Here is a 16,928-nt window from a genome sequence, read left to right on the forward strand (position 1 = left end):
ACTGTTTAGAATTCCATTTGTCATTTTCACTCCCGTTCAGGCGCCATCTTAGAGTCAATTAGAACAAAGGAAAAAAAAATTCTCTTTTTTAGAAAGTAGAAGTCAGGAAATCAAAAATACTTGCAATCCAATAATCGTCCGCTTGCACTCATTCCGTCTGCTTAAAGAGATCCATAAAGATAAGACAATTAGCAGAGATGGACACCTTCTTCTTTTCCTGCTTTTGCAGACACGCACTGAAGTCGGAGATGGCAGAAATATTTATGGGACCCATCGACCCTTCGAAGCTCTGCTTAATTAAAACAAAGCCTCTGGGGAGGTCTACCAACATTCCTGCGCTCTTATCTTTCCTCTTTCATCCAGAGAAAAAGATTAAAGCCGGCTTTTCCTGGCTTTTACGATGTTCAGTGCGGAGCCCCTTTAATTAGGGCTCAGCGAAGAGGTGGAGCCACCTGGAAGCCCCAAAATCGGAACTTTTGTATCCATTGCCGTTTTGAGTTTCTTCACCTTTATCAGACTATTAGTTATGGTGGGGGGGAAAAAACCTTATTTGATACAATATCCCTCCTTTAACAGCATGTCTGTGAATAACCTGGGAAAGAAAAAAATATGCTTGTGACCGATTTTGTGGTTTAAGCCACCTGTTTATAGTATGTTAGTGTAAGAGCCATTGCTTTCCTACAATATTAATCAAACATATTCTAATCAAAAGATACGTATAAGATAATTTTATGGGTTTCAATTAAATTGCATATTAGGAGTAATTAATGTGTTTGACACTTTGTATTTTATAATGACCTTTTATAACTTGACTAAAGAGAAATAACGTTTTACCAATAGCTTTGCAATTTAGTAAAATTAAGCAAATTATTTTCTTCAAATCTCTTAAGTAGCAGAAGGTGTTTTGCTCACAGATTTCTTCTTGCTTTTAGGGCAACCCTGGAAATGATGGGATCCCTGGTGCCAAAGGATCAGCAGTAAGTAGCACATTAGATGGATATAAAGGCAGAGCTAAGTGGAGTTTTTGGAAGACCTGAGGAACATTCACAGAATCTCTGGCCTAAGCTACCTATTAAAATTTTAAACATCAGCAGTGATCTTTCTGAATAGCTTGCTACAGGGGTGAAATCTATTTACCTTCCTTACCGGATCAGAAGTGCACACTACTGGATCGCCGAACTACTGGTCACGATCACTACTGGATCTTGTGATCCAGTCCGATCCGGGAGCATTTCACCCCTGTCTTGCTGTGTCTTAATCCACTTGCACTTCTCATTCCTAACTCTGGGTTTCTTTATTCGATTAACAGGGTGGTCCTGGCATTGCTGGTGCTCCTGGTTTTCCTGGCCCACGTGGACCACCTGGGCCACAAGGTGCAACAGGACCTTTGGGTCCCAAAGGTCAGGCGGTAAGAAACACATATAAGGATACTGTGAAACTGTGACGTGCCTGGTGCTCCAGATTGATTACTTCAGATCCTGCCTCTTGCATCTGTTCTGAGATGCCTTCATTCTGGGTGCTTCATTCTGAGCCTGTTTCTGGATGGCTCCTTCTCCTGCTGATCTTAATCAGGATTTGGCCATGGATGGTTAAAGAACAATGTCCACCTTTTCATCAACTTTGCCTGCCTACAGTAACTATTATAATGGTTGCCATTGGTCTATTATTTCCATAAAGTTCTATATGTGGACTTAAAAGAAGAGAGTGCAATTTTTCCCTATTTGATTGTTTCAGGGGCATTTGAAAGTGGTAAGAAATATGTCTGAGTTTCTCCAAAATCTGGCAAGGCATTATGATTGATTTTTTTTTTTTGCTATCCTTAGCAAAGGAGAGGGAGGGAGGGGAGAGAGAGAGAAAGAGAGAGAGAGAGAGAGAGATTTCCCTTAATCCTCTGGATCTCTGCAATTAATGGAGAATTTGGGGGTAGGCTGCGCATGTGGCCATCAGACAGAGAACAGAATATTGCTTTGCTTCAGTCATCTAGTATTGTAGTGTCAAAAAATGTGTGACAATATGAAGTATTGCTAAAACAGCACAAGGAGACTACAGAAAATGTAATTAATTCTCACAGTACGTGATTTACATTTTGGGAAGATGACCGCTGGAAAATTCAATCCTAAACAAACATACTAAAGAGGAAGTCTTCTTGCGCTCAAAGACTGACTTACTTCCGAGCTAACTCGCTTGGGCTGGCATTGCTAATCAATTAGAAGTGGTAAGAAATACAGGTCTATGCTTTTATAAACTAATAAAAAATGATAAGTTTTCGGGACTTGAATGGAAACCCACATGTTCCTGAAGAATTCTCCCATGTGAAATTATTGATCTTCTAGATATGCACCTTATATCTAAAATGGCCTCTTTACTGAAGAATCATGAAGTTCATGCAGTATCCGATATCATGATGGATTTAAGAAGCTGTTAAACAGGGGTGTCAAACTCGCGGTCTGAGGGCTGGATGCATCACATGTTGCAATGTACGGCTGTGAAAGTTGGACCATAAGGAAGGCTGAGCACCAAAGAATTGAGGCCTTTGAACTCTGGTGCTGGAGAAGACTCCTGCGAGTCCCTTGGACTGCAAGGAGACCAAACTGGTCAGTCTTAGAGGAGATCAACCCTGACTGCTCTTTAGAAGGCCAGATACTGAAGATGAAACTCAAATATTTTGGGCACCTAATGATAAGGAAGGGCTCACTGGAGAAGAGCCTAATGCTGGGAATGATTGAGGGCAAAAGAAGAAGGACGACAGAGAATGAGGTGGCTGGATGGAATCACAGAAGCAGTCGGTATGAGCTTAAATGGACTCCAGGGGATGGTAGAGGACAGGAAGGCCTGGAGGAACTTTGTCCATGGGGTCGCAATGGGTCAGACAAATTATATCCGAATAGGGAAATGAAGCCTATTTAATAATGGGATAAATAACAGTGAGTTATAGGATGGACTGAACAGGTGCTGTTACAAAACCATGGTTTGAAATTGATTCAGAAAACATGCAAGCAAAGCAACCTTCTGCTCTTCATCAAAGACTTTTCAGCCTTCCACATGAGCCCAAGAAGAAGAAAAATTGCCAATAGATGTTAAATTCCCATTCATGCAAGTTCTGAAGCACTTCTTATTTAAAAGAAAGAAAGAAAAGTACTCACAGCCCTATTTCAGGGAGGTCCTCCACCATGAGCAAGACTTTCTGGGTCACTGACCACATGAGCTTTGCCGGACTCTTCAGCCATAGCAATATTTTTTTTAAGAAAACTTCCTTATTTAAAAAATGTAGTAGGAGAAGATAAGGAAGGTCAGATTGGTTCAAAATAGGCTCTTAGGCATCCTTGTAACAAATCATTTGAAGACTTCCTGTCAGCAGATAATGCCTGTGGAAAATTTGCAAAGTTTTTTTTTTCTTTTTTGTGGACATAAAGGGGGTATCTTTATTTATTTTTATTTATTTATTTATTTTGTCAAGCATATATAAGATAACAGGTAAAAGAATAAACATAATTTGTATACATGAAAAGAGTAAGAGTAAAAAGGGATATTAGGACAGGGACAGTAGGCGCTGGTGCTGTTATGCACGCCCCTTACAGACCTCTTAGAAATGGGGTGAGGTCAACAGTGGACAGTCTTAGGTTAAAGTTTTGGGGGTTTTGGGAAGAAACCACAGAAGAACCACATTTTAGGGGGAATTCTTCCCACTGTTGTTGAAGGAAGATCATGTTCCTCCCAGTTCTCTATAGGAATTACGATTCTCTGCCCAAAGTTTGCTTCTTCTGTAGTAGAAAATTCCAGCTTTAGGGGTTTGAGGGTAGAGATGGAGTGATGGTTAATGTACAGGGATTATTGAAGATGTATAAATATAATTAATGTAGGGTCGGGTCTGCCCAGTTACCATTTTAGAACGGTGGGGAGGGAGAAAAGAGAGAGTAGGAGGTAGGAAAGAGGAGAAGAGGAAGGAAGAGGGGTAGAAGAGGGAGAAGGAGTGGAGGGTGGAGGGAGGAGAGGATGTAGATAAGAGAAGGAGAGGAAGGTTTGGAAAGTAAAAGAAGGTAGAAGAGGGAAGAGTGTTAAAAAGGGGGGTGGTGACTGGGCAAGCCCGACTAATTGTATATAACTGTACATTGGATGAATTATTTGATATGATTGTAAAAATAAAACTTAAAAAAAAAGAAAATTCCAGCTTTTCATCCATACTCTAATGTTTTCCTTGCTTCTTTGCGTCCGGTTCCTGCCTTTTCATCTAAGGACTGAGTACCTTCTTTATTGTTAAAGCATCCCCTGCATCTGATACTGCTTTAAAGGTTTTGCTGGTTTGATCAGTAGGTAGCCTAAAGTGATACAGATGTTGTTCTATTCTCTTAACATTTTTCTTTCTATCTCTGTAGGGAGAGCCTGGAATTGCAGGCTTCAAAGGTGAACAAGGCCCCAAGGGTGAACCTGTAAGTAATTGATCATGTGCATGTCATTTTACGCTAGACTTGAATGTATGCGCTTTTTTTTTTTACATTCTTTGTTAAAGTTTTGTTTCTACAGGAGTCCTCTGATCTGGCTAGGGAATTCTGAGAGTTGTAATCCCAGCCCATTTGAAAGGCAACCATGGAGAGGGGTGGGTGGGTTAATTCCATTGTTTAACATGCAGATATTACTGCAGCTCTTCTGATAATTACAAGACTCCTTTAATATGTTCAGAAAAGGCAAAGCATAAGTCATTGGAAATTAAGGCTCCAAACAGTTTATTTTCTTCCCTGATCGTCCACTTGCAACTGTAATTGGATTATTATTATTTTTCAAATCCAAACGTTTGAGAACTGTTGAATAATTTCTTCACTATTTTTTTTGTTCTAAGGGGATTTCGTGAACAGGTAACCTGATGTTCATAAACATTAATATCTGTATTTTCTCTGAGCTTGCTAGATTTTTATATAAGGATGTCTTGTTTTCATAGTCCCTGTGTAAAGAAAATCAGAACAGAACAGAATAACAGAGTTGGAAGGGACCTTGGAGGTCTTCTAGTCCAACCCTCTGTTTAGGAAGGAAACCCTACACCATTATCAAATCAAATAAGCTCAGTTAGGACCAAATGTACAATTGAAATCTTCTACAAAATCTGGAATTAACTGTGCAGTTTAGACTTATAAATCATCTGGACAAAAGAAATGTTACATTTAACACAAAATGGGAAATTTGCCAGCAGCAGATAGGTGACTGCAATCCCATTGTCTCCACTCAGCAATAATGTTTGCCTAACAAGTAGATTGAAACCAGTTTATGCCTTTTTATTACTAAAAAACTTTGGGTTGCTAGAACTGCGCTACAGAAATCTATAAACAGCCACTACATGGGAGCAAAGAGGTAGCGAGATGTTTGCTATCATCTACTGGTCATCCAGATTTTCACAGCCTGGGTCTGATAGCCACAGAATAAGTGCCTGGATGAAAAGGATCATTTGTTCCTTTAAAACCACAAGCTGGTTGCCAATAGGAATCTAAAGTTTTGATAGCAGAGAGGTGCTGCACACAAAAGGTCCCAGGTTCAGTTGTTTTATATACTCAGTTTAATTTCCAATTAAAAAGGTCTGAGGCTGCTTATAAAGATCACCATTTGGAACCCTTGTAAAATTCCATGCTTAAGGCATATAATAAGTTTGTTTGGTAGCAGAGCTGTATAAGAACCTTGTTCTAGGAAAGCACTAACAGTATTGGCCATGCATTGACTCATACAAGGAAGTTTCGTATGCTTCCCCTTCTTCTTTTCCCATTTGCTCACTGTCTGATTTCAATATATCTCCTTTCTGTGTATCTGAAGGTGGGCGTGGTGGCTCAGTGCTTAAGATGCTGGGCTTATCAGCTGGAAAGCCAGCAGCCCAGGTTCGAGACCTAAGCTCCATGTGACGATGTGAGCTCCTGTCCTCACCCCAGCTTCTGCCAACCTACCAAATCGAAAGCATACAAATGCAAGTAGATAAATAGGAACCACTTTGGTGGGAAGGTATCAGCACTCCATGTTGTAATGCTGGCCACATGACCGCGGAAATGTCTTTCGACAGTGCTGGCTCAATGGCCTTGAAACAGAGATGAACACCACCCCCCACCGCCCATAGCCAGCCATGAGTAGCGGAGTAAAATCCCAGGGACTCCTGTGTATCTGAATCTTTCCAGATGAATAGTTTTTCTGATTTCCAATCTTCTTAATCAGGTAGTCCTCATTTACTACTGTCTCTTTTCAGTTATGACAGTGATGAAAGAGTAACTTTGCGACCAATCCTTGCGTTTACAACTTTCGTCGGTCTGTAAAGCAAAGCACAGTTGCTTTTTTGCTTATCTCTGTGCTTAATGACCAGATTGCCAGACCCAATTGTGGTCATTAAACAAAGATTACCTGTATAGTTTAAACACAGGATGGATCCAGGATGTCTGGATATTTGAAAATATGTTGAGAATTAAGTTGCTTTGGGCCCAATAACAGGTATATCTTTTCAAGTCTAGAGTTCCCACACAAACAGCAGCAAAGTAGGAATCCTTTGACCAATAGCTGAGCTAAGAGAAGTGACAGGCTGGCACTATGTACTTATTTCCATCTTTTCAACTGGCCGCAGATCTTATCCTGCTTCTTAAGGTGTCACCTTAATCAGTTGCTTAAAAAAAGCATCCCTTTCATCCCTCAGCAAACATAAAAGAAGATTGCTAGTGTTTTTCTCTACTGCATCATGTTTTTCTATGCACGTTTCAGAACCCATCTCCTTTGTTTTTTAATAAAATCTCTGAGGTGAAACTGTGGAAGAAGAAATGTATTGTTTAAAAGATACAAATAAATGAATAGAAAACCCTCAAAATCTTCTCACCCCTTCCAAAACAAAACAAAAACCCCTCAGCTGTTTGGAAACCCCTAAATCAGTGATGAAATCCAAATTTTTTTATTACCACTTCTGTGGGTGTGGCTTGGTGGGGGTAATGTGGCTTGGTGGGCGGGGCAGAGGAAGGATACTGCAAAATCCCCATTCCCACCCCACTCCTGGGGGAAGGATATTGCAAAATCTCCATTGCCACCCCACTCTGGGGCCAGCCAGAGGTGGCATTTGCCGGTTCTCCGAACTGCTCAAAATTTCTGCTACTAATTCTCCAGAACCTGTCAGAACCTGCTAGATTTCACCCTTACCCTAAATCCTGCAAGTCTAGCATTTCTGCATTTTGTTTCTTAATCAGGTCACTATGTGGGAACTGGTAGACTAGGTGAACCCAAACTCCCTTCCTCTAAGAGCACAGGTCTAATAGTTAAGGCAACAGGGTAGAAAACAAGAGACTGTGAGTTCTAGTTCCGTCTTAGCTATGAAAGCTGGCTGGGTGACTTTGGGCCAGTCATTCACTCTCAGGCTGACTCATCCCTCAGAGTTGTTGTTGTGAGGAAAATAGAAGGAAGATGGAGTACTAGATATATTTGCCACCTTGAGTTGATTATAAAAATAATTAAAGGATACACACACATACACACACACATGCACACTATGTGTGTGTGTGTGTGTGTGTTTGTGTAGTAACATTTATTGCCTTGAGACAGCATTTCTCCATCCCATGTCACTGGCATGGGAATATACCAAAATAGCTTGAATTATAACATCATGGAGCTCTATTAATGGGACTGTACTTTGGCCTGCAAGGCTTTCCCTTTCCTTTATCACTCTCTCTGTCATTTTTTAAAGACAGAAATAAAGCCTAGCTTTTTTTTGGGAGGGTTACAAAATCTCTTTTGGGGTGCATGGGGAAAATCATGGTAATTTAATTGCATTGAACTCTGCTTTTTATTCTTGATGCTGAAGGTTTGTGCCATGATAAATTCATTCACCAATTTATATACTATTTTCAAATGGGTATATAAATGCAGGGGTGGGCTTGCTCTGTGAAGTTCTTTGGTGCCATTTATATAAAATGTTTATTATGTAGCTCATCAGGCTTCATAGATAAAATGCAGTTTTGGTATTCCAGCGACTTAAGGAATTGTCTGGGTTTCTCAGGCTATACTGAACCATATTTTTATGTCCTTTGTTCATTTTAGATAGAATTGTTTTTTTACTAACGACTTCCAAAGGATGGGACTTAATTTCTGTCTAAATTAAAAATGTGTCTTCTAATTTAAAAGCATCAGTGTTAACACTCTGTTCCATGTTTATCTGAACAGTGAGAAATGTTAAAATATGATGAGAACTTTCAAGGGTACCAGTTTCTAAGAAAGAAATCATTGGTATTTATGATAAAGTTATGATGCAAGTTTTATTTATATGAATAGATAGGGTGAGTGTAAGATGAAGGGCTCATAGTATTTATGTTTCTATAGATATTTATCCCCATCAGATAACTAAAAAAATTCAGAGCCATAAGTTTTGTGAGAATAAAGCAGCTTTTTCCATTTTCCCATTCTAATGTAGGCTGCCTTTTTGCTACGATACATGTATACCAGTGGTGAAATCCTCTGCCGTTCGCCACCGGTTCACAGCCTGTGCATGAGTGGTGCACACCAAATGTGTGCTGCGTGATGCATGCACAGTGCATGCCAGATGCACGCTGCATGTGCGTGCACAGTGTGCACCAAATGTGTGCTGTACGCATGCATACGTGCAGTGCGCACCAACCAGAGCTGCATGCGCATGCATGCGCACTACACACCAAACGCGTGCTTTGCGTGGGAAAAGGAGCTGTTTGAAGGTAAGTAGAACAGCAAGGGGGGACACCTATGCCACGCAATTTAGATTCGCTAGAAAGCAGGATTTCCTGCTTTCTAGCGAATATAAATCGTGCGGCACAGCTGATCGTTGGAAATACCAGTTTGGAAGAACCGGAACCTTTTTTTTTTAATACCGGTTTGCCCGAACCGGTAGTTTTTATCACTGCCGGTTCACCTAAACCAGAGCGAACCGGTAGCATTTCACCCCTGGTGTACATACACACACAGAGAGAAAGAAAGAAATATCACTCATCCCTTAGCTTTGATATTTAGGGATGAAGGCTGAGTAATTTCTACCCATCTCACAACTCCTTTTTCAAACTAATATCAGAAGGTTGGTGATGGCCATCACCATTATTAGGGCTATGGAAAAAAATACAATTATTGCCAATCCTTTGTTTAATCTTATGCAGCATTGCTTTAGAGTACCCTCTGGATGTCTTTACTGAAGCTTTTTACTCAAGCAAAGGTTTTAGCCCATAATTTAGAGCAAGGAGGGAATCAACTCTTGTCCTGCCCATCCATAATAATATTTTTAAATTTTAATCCACCTGGTACCAATGAAAATGGCATTTGAAATAGTGATGATAAAAATGAAAACTTCCAGAAGTTGCCTCTCTGCCTAGTTACCTTGCTACAGAGATTGGATCACCCGAATTCTGGGCGATGTTCAAAATGTTTTTCTAAAAATACAGTGACTGTTGATAGGCTTTTGACATTATTGGATAAAAGATAAAGGAATACGAAAGATGTAACTAAGCCTCTTTACTGTTTCTCATCCCCAGGGCCCTGGAGGACCGCAAGGACCCCCTGGCCCAGCTGGCGAAGAAGGGAAGAGAGGAGGTCGTGGTGAGCCAGGAGCTGCAGGACCAACTGGACCTCCCGGAGAGAGGGTAAGTGATCTCATTTGCAGGGAGTAGTCCTCTATGTGGAATGCCTCTAAGCCAGGGGTGTCAAACTCAAGGCCCACAGGCTACATCAGGCCCACGGAAGTGCTAAGATCTGGTCCGCTGGCCCGCCCTGGAAACAGCGAAGGATTGGTCCACGGTGCCTCTGGCAGCTAAAATGGAGCCCGGGCAGGTCGCACACACCCTCCCCAACCTCCATTTTTGCTGGCAGAGGGCTGCAAGAGGCCAGCAGGCCATGCATAGCCTTCCCGAGCTCAGTTTTCACTGGCAGAGGGCTGCAGGAGGCCATCACATTCAAAAATGGAGCCTGCAGGCAGGCCACACACAGCCTCCCCGAGCTCCATTTTTGCTAGCAGAAAGCTTCACAAGGCCATCGCAGCTGAAAATGGAGCCTCGATGAGTGACATCAAGCTAGCCACGCCTACCCTGGCCACGCCTACCATGGCCACACCCCCTAGCCCTCCCTGAGGTCGAACACAACACTGATGCGGCCTACAATGAAACTGAAATCACCCCTGCTCTAAACCATGTGGTGTGACTAGCGAACAACCAGACCCATATGTGTAGAGTTTAAACTAATTACTTTATTGTTCTATGCCTATTTCACAGGAATCATCCCAGACTAGTAGTTTATGCCTGGGAAAGACTAAATAAGGCTCACAGGCATTCAGGGGTTCAGATCTGGCCCTCTCGTGTTTATGTTTATATCTAAGTTTATTTCTTGCATGAACCCTTCTCCCAACTGGGGCAATGGCTCTCCAACAAGTGTCGTAAATTCCAAGCAAAGGATTAATTAAACTTAGGCTGGAAGTTGCCTAAGGTAGCGTCTTAACAGCTGATGGCCATTTTGATTGAAACTGTTCGAATAAAAGGCATCCCACCCAGTAGATAATACAAGATAATGTCACGTTAGTGACACATAAATTTTTGAGGCCATTGAATTCTGGACCCCAAAATAGCAGTCTCTTGATCTTTTAAAGATTGTAACACAATAGCCCCTTGTAGAGTGAACTCATGTTTAAGTGCAAAAAATGTTTGGATCCTTAATGTCACAGAAGATATAAAGATATAAAGAGAAAATCGTATTTGGTCAGAGCTCTTGGCCAGCGTATACGACCCTTTGTTGCTGTTACTTGTTACATTCATAGAAATATAGTTAATGTAACTTGCTCTAAGTGGCCATAGAACACATATGCCCACTCACACACGTATACTTCCATTTCTCCTCTAGAAATCTAGAGGCATGGTGGTGCGAGAGAAGAATTTTATTGTTTCCATCCTTGTTTAGTTTGCCTGGGCTATGGAAAGGGAGAAGTATGGTTGTCAGTTCAACCTTTGCTTTATAGCACCTGTCGGGATATGCAGGAATTGGGAAGAGGATAATGCCTAACCTCTTTCCAATGGGGAAATGGTCTGTCTCACATTCTGAAGAGTACTGAGTTTTCCAGTTTAAACCTTCTGTTGGAAAATAAGTTGGCTCTTACGACAAATGGTCTTAGGAGCACTAAGGCTCTTCCCCCTAGAACAGGTCATATCATTTAGATCCAAAACAAGATATTTCTTGTGTATAGTTGTTATATTGTTGGTGCACTCCCCAGCGATGGCAGCCTACAGAGGGTTCTTGCTTCTGCTGTGTCCTTCTTCTAAAAGAGCTAGAAGTGGTCCAGAGTTCCTGCTGAATCTTTGATGATGATGATTCTGTCCTTGACTTTGACATTATCATTTTTTGCTTTCAGGGTTCCCCCGGAAATCGTGGTTTTCCAGGTCAGGATGGATTAGCTGGTCCCAAAGTGAGTGATTCCAAAACAACTTGCTGCCTTTTCATAACAATTTAAAAAAATAGAAAGATGGTACTATTTTTTTTCTTTGTGTTCGTTCTTTGACTGTTTTTTTCCCCCCTATCACTATTGACAAATAGCAATCTGAAGTATGAAAATGGCATTCTGTGTTTCCTTTAAAAATCTCCTAGCTCATGCATGCTTTCATAGAAAACATACTATGCACATTTTGGACATGCAATAAGATATCTTTAGAATCAATTGATTAACATTTTTCTTTGGAAAAGTTTACCACCTCATCCTTTTCATAGATGTATAGTGCTTAAGATAGGGGTGAGCAATCCTGTGGAGTTTTACTTCCAAAATCCATAATTTACCAATTAGATTTTGGGTGCAGAAGACACGCACGTAGAAAGAAGAAACCCCAAATTCAGTATAAACTAAAGAATTAACTTCTTTTATTGTCCTATATTGTTTCATAAAGTTCTAAGTCCTTTCATAATCATTGTGGGAGAACTAGTGTGTGGTACAGGGGTGGGTTCTACATATCTTTACTACCGGTTTGCATTGTGCCCATGCGCACAAGTGCGAGCGGAGTGAGCATGCACATGTACTCTTCTGTGTATGCACAGAAGCTTCTGCGCATGCGCAGATCACTTTTGATGACATTCGGGTCAGTGGGCAGAGCCTCCCTCCAGTTTTACTACTGGTTCTATAGAACCGGTCCAAACCGGGGGCAACTCACCATTGGTGTGGTAGCTTAGCTACTGAAGTAGGATTGAAGATACCTAGGACCAGGCTCAGCCTTAGGGTCAGTTCATTGAGTAAATTTGGGCTGGTCACTTCCAGTCTATCTCACTATTTTGTTATCTTTTGGGGAAAAATTGGAGGAGATAGTGCTGGGTATACCAAGTTGAGCTCCTGGAAAAAAGGCAGGAGAGAAATTTAATGACTGAATAAATCCATTTGTGGTTACTACGGTCCTTTTAATTTAGCTTGAGGAGGAATTATTTTACTACAGGTGTAGGTAAATCATTAAGGGTTAGGATGCAGATATATTGCAAACTTAGTTCATCTTCTGCTCACCCCTTCTATTTTCTTTAGGATGTCAGAAAAATTAAATGAGTTTTAAACCTCTTTAATATATACAGGTAGCCCTTGACTTACAAAAGCTCCTTTAGTGACCGTTCAAAGTTACAACATCACTGAAAAAAGTGACTTATGAGCCTGACTGTTTTTCATACTTACTGCTGCAGCATCCCTTTGGCCACGTGGTCAAAATTCAGATGCTTGGCATATTTATGTTCATATTTATGACAGTTGCTATGTCCCGGGGCTACATGATCTGCTTTTGCAACTTTCTGATTAGCAAAGTCAATGGGGGAAGCCAGATTCACTTAACAACCGTGTTACTAACTTAAAAAATGCAAAAGCTCACTTAAAAAATGTTTCATATAGCAACAAATATTTTGGGCTCAATTGTGGTTATAACTCAAGGACTTACCTGTATAATGTAGGTATGTCCAGAGTGATGGTAGATTATTGAGCCAAATACTAGATTTTTCCTGGTATTCCTCAGAAAATCTTTGGCTAAGGCATTTCTTGCTTAAATCTTCTTTAAATAGGGTGCTCCTGGAGAACGTGGCCCTCCTGGCCTTGGGGGACCCAAAGGTGGCCCTGGAGATCCTGGACGACCTGGAGAACCTGGCCTGCCTGGTGCTCGGGTAAGAATGTGGAATTGAATAAGCCATATAAAGATGGTGCCCTTTACCAAAGAGTGAAGAACAATTAGTCTAGGGCCATGATGGCGAACCTATGGCACAAGTGCCACAGGTGGCATGCGGAGCCATATCTGTGGGCACACGAGCTCAGCTCCTTTTCAGGCCTTCTGGGCCCACAGTTTCCTGCCTCTGGAGGGCCTGAGGGGGTGAGGAAGGCCCATTTTTTGCTCTCCCCAGGCTCCAGAGCCTTTCTAGGAGTTTGGGGAGGGTGAAAAAGGCCTTCCCAAACTCCCTGGAGTCCCTCCAGAGGCCGGAAACTGCCCGTTTGCTGACTTCCGGTGGGACCTAGAAAGGCTCTGGAGCCTGGGGAAGGCGAAAAACGGGCCTACCGGGCCCACTGTGCCATCACGTGCCAAAAGCGTGGGGAGCTCAGGGGGGAGCACGCGCATGCACCGGAGGTGGAGCACATAGAATTATGGGTGTGGGCATGTGCACGTGCGACCCCCCCCACGCGACCCCCACTTTTGACACGCAATGGAAAAAAAGTTAGCTATCACTGGTCTAGGGATTCCCGCATCACTGTTGAAGAATATCACTGAGAAGGCCTGTCTTCTTAGTATTGGTACTATATATTTAAGTGAATCAAGCCTGCTTCTAAAGCATGTGCAGTAATACACCTGATACACAGCTGGTGTCAAATAGTAGAAGGCATTCTTTTTGTTTAGAGGAACGAAAAGCATTTAACACTGCTGTGGCTTCAGGTTGTGTTGTGGCTTCAGCCCCCACCCCCGGGCCTGGCCCCCTGCCAGGTTTATACAGATGGATTAAAGCATCTCTAAAGAATAGGGTACTTCGTGCGTTGAAGGGTGTGTTTTTTTTGCTTTGTTTTTTAAAAGAAGGGTGGTTATACAAACAGTCCTTGTTTACCACCTGCCTCGTTTAGCAACCAATCCTCACATTTATGATCTTCGCACAGGTCTGTAAAGCGAAGAAAAACTGAAGTAAGATCATAAGCATAGTTACAGTTTCACTTAGCGACTGCTTCACTTAACAACTAAGTTGCCAGTCTCAATAGTTATTGGTTAATGAGGGCTGTCTATAAGAGACAGTATGTGGAGGTGTTTTGCATTTTGTATCTGATTAAAAATATACTAGGGTATATTGCCTGGTGCAACTTCATAATGAAATAACGTCATGCCAACCTGTACACCTCATCTTTGGTTTATTTCATTGCATGCTACAGTTGATAGACACTGCAGTTATGTTCATTACCATCTGAAGTTATTATTATTAGAATTAGAGGAGAGAAGTGTATACATACTTGTAGTGTAGTAGAGCAATTTAGATATGAGGTGTAAGTAACCACTAGATGGCATCAAGTGGATACAGAAAATTCTTTTAATTTTCCATTTTTTGCAGCTCAAAATATGCTAAGCCAGTTTTGTGGCATCCATAATTCTCAGAACTTCCAGATTACCTTTTGTGTCCACAAAAGTCCCTGTTTGAACACTCAGAAAAGTTTTGCAGGAAGGACCAGGTTTAAATGTGTGGATCTGCCCCATTTTCAGTGCCAGGTGTGAGTTAGAAAGAGTGACTGTTTGAAAGAGACAGAAAAAAGTTATGAGTGGTTTGACTGTAGCAATTGCAGCTGAATCTGTATTTACAGCGGTAACAGGATCATTTTTATTTGTGGGTTTTTTTATTTTTATTTTTATTTTACACATTCTTACAGACACACAACATATAACCCATAAATATTTCCTATTTCTAAACAGCGTTTCTTAGTGGTCTTCTCTTGCTTTTATACCTTTCCCTCCCAATATTTGTGATTTCTTTTGATCTGTCACTTAAAATGCTACACTCTTTTGGCTAGACAAAGACGGCAAGAGTTGCTTTTGAAAGTGAGATGGGTGGCAGGATAGATGATTGATTGATGATAGATAGATAGATAGATAGATAGATAGATAGATAGATAGATAGATAGATAGATAGATATAATGGATGAATGGAAAGAGAAAGAAAAGAAAAGAAAAGAAAGAAAGAAAGAAAGAAAGAAAGAAAGAAAGAAAGAAAGAAAGAAAGAAAGAAAGAAAGAAAGAAAGGCTTCTGCAATCTTTCAGCTAGTTATATTGGGCATATTGCTTCAGCTATTGTTCCTAAGGCTTGAGACAATGAAAGCACTGGGTAAATTAACATCAGAATTAATTTTCTTGGCAACACTTGAAGAAGTCTGAAACTATCTTAATTTCCTTTTTTTAAAATAATCTCTTCTTACTAGGGCCTCACTGGTCGCCCTGGGGATGCTGGTGCTCAAGGCAAAGTTGGCCCATCTGTAAGTGAAATTCTGTACTTTTCCTCTTGTGGCATGCAGAATATTTGAGGACATGGTTAAGCTAGAAGAATATGATCTTGTTATTCTTAATATTCTTATTAGTGAGATGTGCATTCCATCTTGCTTCCAGGTCTCAGGATAGCTTATAGGGGATCTCCTATTTGTTTGATCCCCACAATAGCAAATTTATGGGTAGGTTGGGCTAAGAAAGAATTGCTAAGAAAATGCATTCCTTAGATAAGGGTGGCTTAAAACTTGCAACTTCGCAATCCTAATCCGACACTTTTACTTCTAGATCAGAGTTCCCAAATGTTTCCGGCTTTGTGGACTGGCGGGAGGGAGGGGATGGTTTGCACAAGCGGCTGGCAAGTGCGCATGTGCATGCACAGCTCCATTCCCACGAACGGTGCGCACGTGTGCCTACCGCTCACACAAATGGAGCACATACAATTGCTGTTGGTCGCTCAAGTAAGGATGCACATGCGTGTGCAATCACCTGCCGTTTCCATGACTCAGTTGCAAACCCCTCACGGCCCCCTACTGGGCTGCATCCCACAGTTTGGGGACCCCTGCTCTAGAACTTTCATAGGGGAATCGTCCCCATCACTGTACAACAAACAGCATAAAGGATGAATGAATATCATTATATAGACCAATTTTACACTGACCTATTAAAACAGGTTAATAAAGCAAACAGCCTCTTTTCCAGGCCAAGTTAGCATTTCTACCAAGCTAGGCCTATAGTGCTTGCCATTTACCAGTTTTAGCAGTGGATGCCTATACCTTTCTCCCTCTCTACAGGGTGCTCCGGGTGAAGATGGACGGCCCGGCCCACCTGGTCCTCAAGGTGCTCGTGGTCAGCCTGGTGTCATGGGTTTCCCAGGCCCCAAAGGTGCTAATGTAAGTAAAGCTGTATTTGACTCTTAGAAGCAGGGCCCAGGCAGTTTTGAAGGGAAATAGGGAGCAGGTATGACATTTGGGCAGCTAACTGAAAGGTCTCTTAAATTCTTCAACTTAGCCAACATTTCCCCTTATTTACCATACTTTTTCTGCTCCCCCCAATTTGGGTAGTTACTGTAGTCCTTTTTTTAAAATACGATTTTGTTACATTTTGAAAACACTAAGAAAAAGTAAACAAGCAAGAAAAAAGAAAGAAAGTAGAAAGGAAAGAATCAGACCAAATGCAAGATAAAAGTGTGGAAAAAGGAAAGGGGGAAAAAAAGAATAGCTTCTGACTTTCTTTGATACAGCTATTGATAAGAAATACAACTAATTTTTACTCTAAAATTAACATTAGCCTACATTACTTCTATCATCCCATATAATTTAATCATCAAATCCCAAAATCAAAATTAGGTTTCTCTTAATTTCTCGCAAAAATTAGTTCATTAACAACTCGCCATGGTTGCTTAAACTACAACCAAGTAACTTTTCATTACATGCCTCACCCTATTTTCTATAAACTCATGTTTAAATCTTCAGCTCT

At 41.2% G+C, this 16,928-nt stretch overlaps 1 protein-coding gene across 1 annotated transcript in view; it reads left to right on the top strand.

The window, feature by feature from the left end:
- The window catches only part of COL2A1 (collagen type II alpha 1 chain), a 103,057-nt gene that overhangs the window by 48,546 nt on the left and 37,583 nt on the right, over window positions 1-16,928 (top strand). Inside the window, exons 20-27 of the mRNA XM_058167985.1 lie at window positions 933-977; window positions 1,310-1,408; window positions 4,374-4,427; window positions 9,489-9,596; window positions 11,348-11,401; window positions 13,015-13,113; window positions 15,389-15,442; window positions 16,244-16,342. Of these exons, the coding sequence (XP_058023968.1) occupies window positions 933-977; window positions 1,310-1,408; window positions 4,374-4,427; window positions 9,489-9,596; window positions 11,348-11,401; window positions 13,015-13,113; window positions 15,389-15,442; window positions 16,244-16,342 (612 nt within the window). The remainder of the gene's footprint in view (window positions 1-932; window positions 978-1,309; window positions 1,409-4,373; window positions 4,428-9,488; window positions 9,597-11,347; window positions 11,402-13,014; window positions 13,114-15,388; window positions 15,443-16,243; window positions 16,343-16,928) is intronic.

The sequence above is a fragment of the Ahaetulla prasina genome, chromosome 2 (assembly GCF_028640845.1).
Source record: "Ahaetulla prasina isolate Xishuangbanna chromosome 2, ASM2864084v1, whole genome shotgun sequence".
In the NCBI taxonomy this organism is placed as follows: Eukaryota; Metazoa; Chordata; class Lepidosauria; order Squamata; family Colubridae; genus Ahaetulla; species Ahaetulla prasina.